The sequence below is a fragment of the Pogoniulus pusillus genome, chromosome 6 (assembly GCF_015220805.1).
Source record: "Pogoniulus pusillus isolate bPogPus1 chromosome 6, bPogPus1.pri, whole genome shotgun sequence".
Taxonomy (NCBI): Eukaryota; Metazoa; Chordata; class Aves; order Piciformes; family Lybiidae; genus Pogoniulus; species Pogoniulus pusillus.
In genome coordinates this window covers 22,863,608-22,876,449 of record NC_087269.1, presented here as the reverse complement: position 1 = coordinate 22,876,449, position 12,842 = coordinate 22,863,608, and the positions used below count along the sequence as shown (strand labels likewise).

Genomic DNA, 12,842 nt, shown 5'->3' with positions numbered 1-12,842 from the left:
TAGCCCCGCCCCGCCAGAGGAAGAGACGCCCAACGCCGCACCCTCGGCGGCTCCGTCACGGGGCGGCGCAGGGGCCGGCAAGAGCCAGGCAAAACTGCGGCGGCTGCCAGAGGCGTGGTCGCGCTACAGCCTCTCTTTTCTCCAGCAAGACAAAGGAAACGTGGATAGCAGAAAAAGATAAATGTACGTAGCATAGGTCTGTTTGGAGAACCGCAGCACTTGAGTATTTGCTCAGTCTTACTTCAAGGAGGCATAAATCCTCCCTGCTTCTAACGCGGCTGCATCCGGCGGTGAAGACATCTGCACCAGCCGTACTTACAGCTGCCAGCGAAAACCCGTGCCGAAAGCAAATATAGCTGCAGAGGTGACTCTTACAGCAAGCAGGCTTTTAGATGGTGCAAGAGAGGACACAGGGAGGAGCTGCTGCTGAAGGCCGTAAAGGGAAGAAACAAAAGGCCCTTTAGTAACAAAAATTTGGGGGTGAGGGGAGGGTTTGGTTTAATATCTACAGGTAGAGGCTAATCTCTCTTAAAGCTACTTTTCTGTATCAACTGTGAACAACTCGTCTGGTGTTAAAAGATTCTGTTAACGGATAATAGGTTACCTGCAAAACTGAGTTGTTCACAATACTTGTAACTCACAACAGGACAGTAGTTAGTATGTACACGGGCAAAGAAGTATTCTGTCTGTGTAAGGAACAGGTTAAAAGATGGAATTGTTTTTGTGAGGTCTTGACACTTAACAGGTACAATTCAGAAGCACACTGCTCAGTGCAGAAAGACTACCACCCTCATACCATCCCCAACAGTTCTTCTACTAACAACCTGACAGAATGCTAATAAACATGGGCTCTGCACGGTAATTTCCACATGCATCAGAAGGGGTACTGCCACAAAATTGCCCACAAGCACAATTTACTCCACACGATTAATGTACAAGATGCACAAGGCCCATCATTATCACAATATACCAGTTCAGTAGCAGGTTCTGGACATAATGCATGTTCTATAGGAGAGTAAATCTCAAAAATATTGTACAGAAAACTAAGTATCATTGTATATATAGCAATGATTGTCCTGTGCTTTCATACAGACTGTTGTAAAGTCATCAGCAAATTGTACATCAATGTTCCAGGCTAAAATCAAGTTACACTGCCAGTTTACTCTGAACTTCGTATTTGCAATTGGCAACCTGCTCCTCCCCCACTCCCCCCCCCCAAAGAAATCAAAAACTGCCCCCACCAAAACCTCACAAAAAACCCCCCAACCAACCAACAACCCATTCCACTCAGCTTCCCTACAAGTTTAACTACGTAATAGTATCTTTCTCTCTAAAAAAAAAAAAAAAAAAAAAGACTACAGAAGTCCTTCAATTAACATTGTTGCAAGGTAAGAGTAATAACTTTCCAAAGTAGACGTAAATTCCCCAAGCAAGCTGACTCAATCTGTTCGAGAAAAGGAAAAACTCTGAAAAATGAAGACTCAAAAGGGGCACAAAGTTAAAAAAATCTAAGTAACACAGATTAACCAGCACCTTGTCTGTTGATTCATTGCATTTATCATTATTCAGTACTGAAAAGACTGAATTTGATCAGAAAATTTGATTTAAAAAAGAAAAAAAAAAAATCAGTCAGCTGGACTTCAGCCCTTCCCAGTTCCTCCATCCCGCAAAATACAGGGTTTGGAAAAATAAGCAGTGTTTATTTACTAACAATGACATAAAATACATCTTAATATATTTTTTTTATTTCTTTACAAATTAAAAGATGCATTGGAAAAACATGTGAAGAAAATGAAAAGTTCATTTATGATTTCATTTCCACCCCCACACTCCCCAGTATTAATTCTAGAAATTAGTATTTGTGGAAGTCTGTTGTTGCTGTGCCTTATATACCTGGGAAGCAATTTTCCCCCTCTGGTTAAAAATTCTCTAGATTTTCTGACTGGAGGCAGTACATGTGGAGTAAAAAGTCAGCCATTTCCATAAAAAAATGCTGAAGATTTTGTCAACTACATCTTGAAAGAGTTTCTCCATTACAGTTTTCATATTCCCCTTTCTGTGTAGTGATGGGAGGGAAGACAAACTAGCAGCATTAGAAGAAAAATGGATTATGTTCATGCTACAGGATATGGAACTAAAACCACAGCCAGATACTTTTCTGATCTTAACAAATACTTTTCTCTGAAATATTAAGCCCAGATAATATATTCTGTAATCCAAAACAATCTTCCTTCCACTTTTAGTCCTACTGGTAGCTCGAAGTCCTGGATCTTGCAAGAATATTAATTAAGCGTTTGAGCTAAAATATACACACCCTCTCCATTTCAAAAGTGAATAAACAAAGCCCTTAGAATTCTGAATTTGATTTACACTCACTCCCTCTTCTCTGGGGTCTTCTTATCCATCCTTGCAGAATGAAACAGCAGAATGGACAAAGTGGATGCATTAATCTGTCTGAGGTATTTAGTTTAACAAACAGGCTTACAAAACGGTTTTGTGCAAGCTGATCAGTAGGTAGAATGGGGGAGGGGATAAAAATCCAATAATGAAAAACCTCACTGTGGGCCCAGATGCTTTCAATACAGCTGCACATAATTGCAATACCACCTACAGTGCAGTCTAAAAATTTTCTATCTACTTCTTTGTATTCCAGCATACAAAGCAGCCTCAAATTTGCATCAGTATAAATCAAATTCCTGCTTGCTTCCCATGATTCACAGCAATGCAGTTGAAAATGGCAACTTCCTTATCACCCAGTTTCTACACAGTCCCACATCACCTTGTTGAAAGAATTTTCTGCTTATGCTTAAGAGGCTTTTGTTCCCACCACCATCTGGATAGACAGGTAAGCTCTGCAGGAGAAGCTGTGGAACATGGATTGAGTAGGACATTATAGAACTGTGCAACAAGAAGAAAGGAGTCTCCACATGCCAACAGGAAGCACCATCTCTACTCCTACACTGTTCAGAAGCTCTTGATTATTCTCACTGAACTTCTACTTACTTCATTACACATCTGCACAGCAATGCAAAGAACAGGGGAGATTGTGGAAAGAAATTTGCCCTGATGCCTCCTGGATTGCCGCTTATTTCTATTTTCATGGATTTCTGGTTCAGAGAACCATGTGACACATTTGTGCTCTGCAACATCATGTATCCCTCAAGAGGTGACACAAAATGTTTGGCTACTCCAGCTCCCATCACCTGCTCTGCCTCTCGTCCTCCCCACCTGCACATCCTCTTTGCCTTTGGAGCATGTACACAGCAACTACCAGAAGTTTTGAAGAGTTATCATTTTTTCACCCAATGTTGAATCATATATAGTGAACTGAAAAAAACAACCCAAACCTACATTCATTACAATGGGATTAGTGAGCATGGGGTGGGAGCGTGAGCTCCTGCCAAGAACAGGAAACAATTTAGATACAAGTAAAATGCCTGGTACCAAAGGCCATTTTTTTAAGCCAGGAAAAAAATTCATCTCTCATACGGGACTGGGAGAGGTTGAAAGGATTTCTGCTTATGCAATGCATATTAAAAATTATGGAATTGTACAGATTTCTACGTTGTCCTTTTTGAGGGCACTGAGCCTTCTGATCAGGTCATTGGTGGAGACTGAAATGTCACTGCTGAGTTCCAGCACTACTTCTTCCTCTAGCTCAGTAGCTGCCGAATCTCCTTGTGCATGTGACACAGGAAGTCCACGTATGAAGCACCTCCACTCAAGCTCTTGTCCTCCACTAGGAAGTGTTTGAACAGCATTTCCAGCTTATCTTCTTGCTTCACAATTATTAACTACAAAAAACAATGGGAACAAAATCAACAGTGAATAGTCAGCAGAATTAATGTTCTTGAAAAAAAAGGCAATTATAAACACATATTATAAAGATAACACATATCTGGTTTGTGCAATAGTACATTATAACAGATCTCAAAAAATGAGAACTTTGTTTCCAGTCACATTTGTGAGACCAGGCACAATGAGTTCAGTATTGCAGCATTAGCAGGCGTGACTTGCTCTGCATAAAAGGAGGGGGGTTTCAAGCTACAAATAGGGGGCAACATTTTTACCTTCATGTAGCGGGATCTCTGCATTTGAAGCATGTTGATAATAGATCGTACTTTCTTTGAAAAGGGGTTTTCCAAGACCGGCAACATAGTCTGGAATGGAAGATATCGGTCTCCATTAGTCATGCAAAGTAGAGCAATATTAAACAGAACACAGGAGTTTTGTTGTATTATGTAAGGGTAGAGATAAATCCACCCCCACAAACATACAATCTCTTTGACTGTAACTAGTTAAAGATAATATAACATATCAGAATTAGAGATCAATTATTATTCTATCTACATAGCGACCATTTTCTTCACCATCAGTGGAGATTTTGCTTGTTAAATAAAGATAGGCAAAAGCTTTCCCGTGTATGCCCAGACTAGGGACATTTCCATTAGTTTCACACACTTGTGCTTCTCATGTTCTTAGTATGAAAAACTTAACACTGATCCCTCAATGTGCTTTCTCACTCTTTAAAGTTTTGGGTGTCTATCACAGACACTAGCTCCAACACCGCCATCCAACTCACCAAGGCCTTGTTGATCTGACTGAAGGATGACACTCCAAAGAGGTTCTGGATCAGGCCTTGCTGCACATTGACTCCCACCCATACAAAGATGTTCAGCCCATTCTCCAGCAGGTATATGTCACCCTTGGAGAGACGTTCTTCTGAGTTCCGGATTGCTCCTGGCAAGGAGTCACTGTCAACATCTGCTTTGGTCTGTTTTAGAATGGAAAATAAAACAAAATCAAGATTACTGAGAAAAACAAACAAACAAAAAAGGCCTTATGAAGTCTTGAAAATTTCTGCCTCTAAGAACCCAATGATTTTCTCATTTCTAGGACTCTTAAGACAGCTATGATTGACGTGTCATCTTTCTTAGCTTAGTTTTCTTACGGAATACGATACAGATCAGAGACTACTGGTCATCAAAAGAAAACAATGTTTCTGTCAAAATAGTCTGTAGTTCCAGTATTGCTTCCTGGAGTAGAAATGCAATTTGCTGTTGTTGTTGCAGCAACTATAGTACTCATAAGTCAGAATTCCACACAGAATTGGCCTGCAGTGATGAAAACTACTACATAAAGTAACAAGAAGCTTTAGAATTTTTAGAAGACTACAAAAGGGTCAAAAATGTCATCTTCACCACTTGTCACATGCTCACATCAAATTCACAAGATGCAATAATGCATCGAAAACTCAGTTGAATTAAGTATCCTAACAGACAGCAGATCCCAAATCCTTGTAAAATCACTGTCTCTTATTAAAATATAAAATGACAGTCCTTATCAATAAATCAGGACAACAGCAGTTCTCAAGTGGTAAGAATACCTCTAACTACTCACCAAGGGCAAAAGCCTGGGATAAAAGAAAACATTTGTTTCTGCCACATCCATGGATGTGACTAACTGACGTATGTAGGCGCGGTCATCTGTTGTGACCTCTGGACCAGGCTGAAGGACATCACTCTTCAATACACAGTTCAAGTACACAGGAAGCAGCTTCATGCATTCAGGAAGGATCAGCTACAAGTCAAAAGCACACAAAATTCAGTCAGCTATAACACTGAATAAGTACATGTTTGCCAAAATGAGGCTCAGATGAATCAACAAAGTTTGGCACAGCTGCAGGAGTGAAAGATGATAGTCTAGTTCTGTCAGGGACTTGCAAAAAAATCTCAAAACTTTTCCCAGGGGGAGGAAATACTTCCTCGGCTCCAGGCAGGTGTTCAATTAAGTCATTATCAACTACAATTTCACTTGCAGTCTCTCTACCTCTGAGTCTTCTCAGCAAATTTATGCTAAGCAAATAAATTGACTTTGAGTAGGAAAATATCATCACATTTTAATATCTGAGCCTGTGATTCAAGTGAAATCACCAGAGTTTACCTGGCCAGCAGAAGAAGGACTAGCGCAGTTCTTTCGATAGCAAGCTAGAATCTGGGCACACTGGTTGATCAGTGCATCTCGTACAGTCTTTACTGGACTACTCAAAACTCCACGATATGCTGCAGAGAAAGGAGAAAGATAGACAGCTATCAAGTGGTTGCTTATGAACAGCAAAAATCCCAACATACTTCCTCAAAGTAAATCTAAAAGACTATTTATTAAAAGTATTAAAAAATTATTTTTACTTAATGGACTGCAAGTGGACCATTTCTTACATTTTATAAGTGATCTCTCTGCTGGATTTGAAGGCTTTTACTGCAAACTAGAAAGGGTAAATAGGGCACAACCCATAAAAGTATGATGTTTCACACAGATCTATGAGCAAAGATTACCATTTCTTAATCTTGCAGCAAAATTCTGGAACAGTTAAAGAATGACTTCTACAGTCCAAAAATAAACAAAGCAGCTAATTCAGACAGTTGTCAATACAAACCTCTTAATAAAATGCAGACAAGAATTTGTGTGAAGAATAACCCTCTATGCCTTTACCTCTCATCCTAAGCAAGAATACTATTATCACCATCATCAGATTAATGCTCTTTGCCATAAATGACTGAACTATCAGGATTGCCCCCTGACATCTGATGCAAAAAGAATAAACAAGTGTCACTGGATGACAGTAGGCATTTTAACAGCAGCTAAAGGTTGCAAGTCTTGTTACACTTACAATATTTACACTTACCATATTTCGCCAAGTAATTGATGAGTGTGTCTGTCTCACAGTTTCGATAGAGGTCAGCAAGCTGAGTGCAACAGTTTAAGGAGAGGTTGTGAATGCGGAGTCGTCGCTGTCCTGCACAACTTGTATACAACACAGCACACTGTAGGAGACAAAAATATGGAAAAATAAAGTCCTCCTATAGAAACAATGGCTGAGTCTGAATATTCTTAATAAAAACCTAGGATTCAAATGCTTAAAAAGTAGGTAATCAGGTAAAAGATTTGCACAATAAGCTAAAATCATGTGCAAAGAATCAGAGTTAATGAAAGATGACAAGCCACTATGTTGGCAATTTGTATTAAGGCAACTGGTCTTGGAAAACAGATTAAATTTGAAACAGTCTACGTCATCCTGAGAACAAGTATGCTGAAATGTTAAAAGTATATAAGGGGCAGACAGTTCCTTGAAGGAGTATCTAATAATTCAGTGCAGAGTGATCTTATCCTCTTATGCAACTGGCAGTCTCCACAGGTGAGATTTGGTTCTGCCTGACACTTTCGCTGAAACAGCCAAATAGTCAACTCACTTTCTCCTAGAAAGCCTCCCCTCTCACCTGAAGGAGAGCACCACTGTCTTCACTCAGTTTGTCATCATGCTTGAATTCCACCGTGATTGTTTTATCACAGTCCAAACCTGCCATCTCTACATCAGTTGTGTTGCTCATATAGAAAGCTCCAAAAAAGTCAGTTGCTCGAATACCTAAAAAAAAGAACAAACCCAAAACAAATGAACCACAGTTTTCATTAGAATAACAAGACAGTATTTGGAGCCCTGAAAATCCTGTCATGAGTGGCACTACATTATCTTGATAGATATCAGCATGGATCTTTGCTCTGTCTTGATAAATGTCTTCAAGTTTCAAAGCTTCAGCAGTGATTTTTGCATAGCCTAGTCTCAAGATCTTTTAAATTAGGGAAAAACCTATTAATTCCTATATGGTATGCTTGAAGTGCTCAATTTATTGAGTCATTTGTGCTGACGCCCACCTGTGCTTGTGCGTACTCTCATTACAGCATCAAATCCCACTTCTTTCTGGACATCTCTTCTCAAGTCATTCAGGAACCTGTCTTGATCTGTCTCCGGCTAGAAAAGAAGCAGTAATTCAAATTCAATACGCTAATAAATCAGAGCTGCTGCTTAAACCAGATAGTACAGTCTTACTCTAAAAATCAACCATTATAAAGTGCTCAGTGCCTTGTTACAAAAATATTGTGCATGGCTTTCCTAATTTCTTTTATTAATAAGAGCTATTTTGTCTGAAACAAATGAAACAATGAAATTATTTTGGTGACATCTTGAAATTTAAGTAGCAACTTATTTCTAAAGTAGTACTTGTTCACTATATTTAGCACTAAGGAAATTAAATCTTAAATAAACAATAATTGTTACTTAGATCAAGTATCAGTCTTAAGTCAGTGTCACTCTCACCTGGAAATACGCATACTTATAAATGGAGCCACCTGTCTGGTAAGTTACTACACCCAGTGTTGCCACATCCAAGTACTGGTTTGGAAACAGGAACAGATCCACACAGCAGCCATGGGCCACACAGTCCTTGGCCAAGTTATTGTAAAAGCTTGTCTGTGGTTGAAACAAAGTCTAAGAAAGGAAGTCAAGAGATGAGAAGTTTGTGATAAAACAGGAAAGTGAGATCCAGTTTATGACCCCAGTCAATATACTTTTATACTTCAAGTTTCTCTTCAGGGAAATTAGGATCTTACAAATTCCTCCTCACCTTTCTTTAGAAGCACTCTTGAATAACACAAAAGTTACTCTACATTTTGCTTGAATTGTAGTTCAGCACATGTACCTTAACCCAACTATGGAATTTTATCCTGTATAAAAGACTAGACCTACCTCCTCCTATCAGAGGTGTCCTTATGATGTCAAGTCTACACAGCTTTGCTTGAGAACAGAAAGTGCAACATTAAAAAAAATAGCTGGGATGGTTACATTATCACAGGATCACAGGATGTTAGGGGTTGGAAGTGACCTCTGGAGATAATTATGTGCTATTCTTGTAGTTTTTTTTTATGTTGCTTCAGAGTTGTTTTATCCCAGAGAGTATAATATAGACCTGTTATGGAAGCATCATGCAAGGCATTATTACCTTCTCCTTATCGGTATTGACCAGTTTCTTATCATCCCTGTTCTTTAACTTCCCTGGGGCCTCTGCGATGGGCAGAGAGGTATGGAAAATAAAGAGCTTGCCAGCACACTCAGCTGCCTGCAACAAAGTGAGTACAAGAGCACAGATTAGAAACAGCTACAAGAAATTTAAGGAAAACTGTGATTCAAGAGCAAGTACTCAAGCATCTTCATCTCTTCTTTATGTCAGGAAGGATATCACACACAGAGGCTCAGTGATCACTTGGTTACTTCAGTGGCATCCAACACAGGGAGTACAGCTCACTGGTAAGTTAGAGACAAGCAAGTTTCAGTTCTTTGAAATTTGTGCTACTTCCGTGGCAGGAAGAAAAGAACTGGTTCCAAGTAAACACAGAGCAGTGAGCAAGACTCAGCTACGAAAGAGTTTCTGCCATTGTGTTAGCCTCTTCCTTCTCTGATTTGCAGCTATTGAGTTTGTAGAAAAAGAAGAGAGTCACAAAAATGGTGGAAGATTGAACAACTGTCATGAAAACCTGAGTTTAAGAGACTTCTAAGGACCTTGATGACAGACAAATACAGCTCTACAAAGAAGTTTTGGTGGATTCATCCTGGTCATCAATTCAGTTGGCACACAGAAACCAGAGCTGCATCATATGTAATTATCTTGATGAAGTACTGGAATGGAAGAACTTTAAGAAAAGTTTACTCAGCACATTTTTGTGGACAACTTAACAGGCTGCTTTTTCTCACAGGATCACAGATGTTAGTATTTGGAATAGACATGATCCACAGATCATGGAGTCCAACCTGCTTGCCAGAGCAGGACTACAATCTAGTGGAGGTCACACAGGAATGCATCCAGACAGATCGTGAAAGTCTCCAGAGAAGGAGTCTCCACAACTTCCCTGGGGAGCCTGTTCCACTGCTCCATGACCCCTCTCGATTTGTTTAAGATTATACTAGAACTTTAAGCACAGGATTAGAGACATGACCAGACTTCAGCAGTGGTTTCAGTTGGAGGATCTTCTGTAAACTTATGAAAACCCAGCCAGGTAACAGAGAGTATGCCACCTGTCCAGTACTTTGATGAGAAATTCTTAAAAAACAATAGGGTAGAGAACAGATAGATAGCTACAGTGAACCAGAAGTATATGCACTTTAAGAATGAGCCAAGTGCTCCCTACATGTAGCACATCTATCACAAGGAGACTTACAAAAGGCTTTACAAGTGCCTTACCAGCATGTGGTAGCAGAAGAGAACTTCAGAGTACTTAGATTGAAAACAACTTGCCACAACAGTGCACTAACTTACCTTCAGTGCCTCCAGCCCTGCTTGAATCACAGGTGCAAAAACAGTTTCAGTTTCTCTTGTATCTGCAAACATTTCTGGAATCTGATCCAGCAAACTAGAGAAGAACAAGGAAAACGAGGAATTGAATATCCCATTTAATTGGAAAAGACACGCAGTGCATGACCTATGAGACTGAGGTGGTTTAAACAGAAGTCTCAAACAGATCTACAAATTTGCATACTTGTGACAGTATTTAGCATATCGTAATTTTACCATGGAAAAAAAAAGCTTTGTCATTCTTCATTGGCTTCAATAGTTCTTCTGAATTCCTGCTCTTTTAATAAATATTCCAATACATACCAGTAAGTAAACTCCTAGAAAACAAGGTTTACTCCACAGATTTCCATTTATGCACTACAAAACAGGCTATAAATTTTCTTTAAAAATGTGCCGTGTCAGGTCCAGTTCCCAAAACACAGCTTCACAACATTAACATACTTGAACTGTAATTCAACAAATACTTCGCACAGACTTAGCTTTTCTTTTTTATCCTCTTTATCCTACTCATTTAATTTTCCCCGATGAACCAAAACCAGACACCATTGTTGCCTTAGTCATAGTTAAGGTAGTTGTCTTAAAGATAATGATTCAGTATTCTTACTGCTTTCACTCTGCATCATTCTAGTTGTGGTTTGTTTATTTTTTTTTCTTCATTTCTGTTTATTTTGTTTTCAGCCCAGAAATGCCCTTTTGCAGGAAACACTCTTAAATATAATTTTCACCGAACCCAACTACAAGCCATTAATTTTCCCATCCTACTTTGGACACTTTATCTCAATGAGCAAAGGAAATTAAAATACGTGGAGTGACAACTAGGTAAATAACATGACAAATAAGCATGGAACACTTGAATCTACCAAACAAGAAATTTACTAAAGACATTGTAGATCAGTTTCTATTACCTGGCAATAACTGTCCTGGAATCATTCACATTCACCAGAAGACCATCAAGTAAGGGCACAAACATATCTGCCACATCTGAGACAACCATCATTTGTGGCTGTGCCAGTGAGCTCTTCACGTTATAGAAGTGTAACACTTTATTGTAGGTGACAAAGCCTACTCGAATGGCTGATTCTTCCATGTTGCCTTCCCTGTAAGAGACATACTTGCCTTCATATCTAGAAGATAGTGAAATTATTACACAGAACCTAACATAATAAAGGATAATAAAAACAAATTAAAGGAAAATTTATTTTCACCTAAAAAGGTATCCAGCAAAGTGTTCTGCTTGGTCTTTTTATGAAGAAAAACTGATAGAATTATAAAACTATTTTTTAATTTCTAGCTTTGTTTAAAGCAGAGAAAAGGGACATTTTTCACCATTTTGACTAGCTATAGTAATACACAAAATTCCTACCTGGGCAGGTAATCTAGGAGTGACTTCAATTCTTCACATATTAACCTCACTAATCCACTCTTCACAGCATTGTAAGATACATCAATCATGAAAATGAAAGCAGGCGGACTGGGAAACTTGTTATTCTGCAGGAAAGAGGAAGAAATCACATTACAGCCATATAATGAAGCCCATATAGCAGCTCTGAAACATGGACAAATGAATTCTGGTCAAAACTCTAACTGCTTTGGTGTACTTTTCTACTCACTAGCAGAAGTTATTTCTTCAGATCATTCTCTCACCCCTGCCCAGATAATACACATGTAAGCACACTGTTCTTGAAATCAACTGTTATTACATGCCCTGGACTAATTTTACCACTGCTTAGTAAAGAACAGGCTACTATAACTACATCATCCATTTACATGACTATGCAAAACAAAGAAAGTAGACAGGGAAGTTTCCCACCTTTTCTTAAGACTTTGGAATCTGACCAGACTTGTTAGAGATTATTTCGTCAATATAAAGCAGAAGATTTTTTTTTCCTCTTTAAAAAAATGCTACCTTTCCCTTCCACTGAAATAGAGAGTTTAGTTTGGGAAAGAAGCTTGTTTCAATCAAGTTTTCTTGGGTCTATAGGTCATATTGAAAGGAATACAAAGAACAAAAGCAAAATACAAGAAAAAACCCCGAACAATTTTGAATAAAGCTGGGCAGGTTACACCTCATTGGAATTAAAAATGTGGATTTTTTTTTTGAGAGTCAAGAAAATATTTTTTCCCTTAACTCAGTGTAAAGCTGAGGCAACAGAAGGTAGCCAATATAAAGTTACAGCATTTAGACATCTCTTTTCCCATCACTTATTTCAGTAGAGATATAAGTTGCTTTAATAAACATCTTGGACATTTTTCCTATTCCTTAGAAATTAGCAGCTGTTGAAAGTCTTTGGTTTAAAAGTGAAACAGCTGTGAAAATATGTATTTCCATACTACTCTTGTTTTTAGCCACTACAGCTGCATTTGAAATTGAAGTTCAATATGTAAAGTTTACCTTGGGCAAAAGGTGTCACATTGCATAGTTACTATTGTACTTTTCTTTAATCATTCCTATAATATCTTTCTGTTCCAAGGACTTCTACAAGAGAAACTCCTGAAGAACAGCAGATATAACTGCTTATATAACTCCAGAAGAAAATAAGAGAGGCAATTATAATTATACTACATCCCAAGTGATCAAAATTTCCCCTGTTTTGCTTTACACAACTAAGTGGGTGGGAGTGCTGTAAAAAATGGCTACAGACTCTTCAGGAGAGACAGGCA

At 38.7% G+C, this 12,842-nt stretch overlaps 1 protein-coding gene across 3 annotated transcripts in view; it reads right to left on the bottom strand.

Annotated features, from left to right (window-relative positions):
- Positions 1 to 1,364: 1,364 nt before the first annotated feature.
- Positions 1,365 to 12,842, bottom strand: part of SEC24C (SEC24 homolog C, COPII coat complex component) — a 38,000-nt gene continuing 26,522 nt past the window's right edge. For all 3 annotated transcript variants that reach the window (XM_064144922.1, XM_064144923.1, XM_064144924.1), the window contains 13 exons: positions 11,545 to 11,669; positions 11,087 to 11,278; positions 10,146 to 10,239; positions 8,835 to 8,951; positions 8,153 to 8,323; positions 7,711 to 7,807; positions 7,278 to 7,423; positions 6,686 to 6,824; positions 5,944 to 6,062; positions 5,401 to 5,580; positions 4,583 to 4,774; positions 4,071 to 4,160; positions 1,365 to 3,794 (listed from right to left, as the gene is read on the bottom strand). In XM_064144922.1, coding sequence (XP_064000992.1) covers positions 3,654 to 3,794; positions 4,071 to 4,160; positions 4,583 to 4,774; positions 5,401 to 5,580; positions 5,944 to 6,062; positions 6,686 to 6,824; positions 7,278 to 7,423; positions 7,711 to 7,807; positions 8,153 to 8,323; positions 8,835 to 8,951; positions 10,146 to 10,239; positions 11,087 to 11,278; positions 11,545 to 11,669 — 1,803 coding nt within the window. In that variant the 3' untranslated portion in view covers positions 1,365 to 3,653. The remainder of the gene's footprint in view (positions 3,795 to 4,070; positions 4,161 to 4,582; positions 4,775 to 5,400; positions 5,581 to 5,943; positions 6,063 to 6,685; positions 6,825 to 7,277; positions 7,424 to 7,710; positions 7,808 to 8,152; positions 8,324 to 8,834; positions 8,952 to 10,145; positions 10,240 to 11,086; positions 11,279 to 11,544; positions 11,670 to 12,842) is intronic.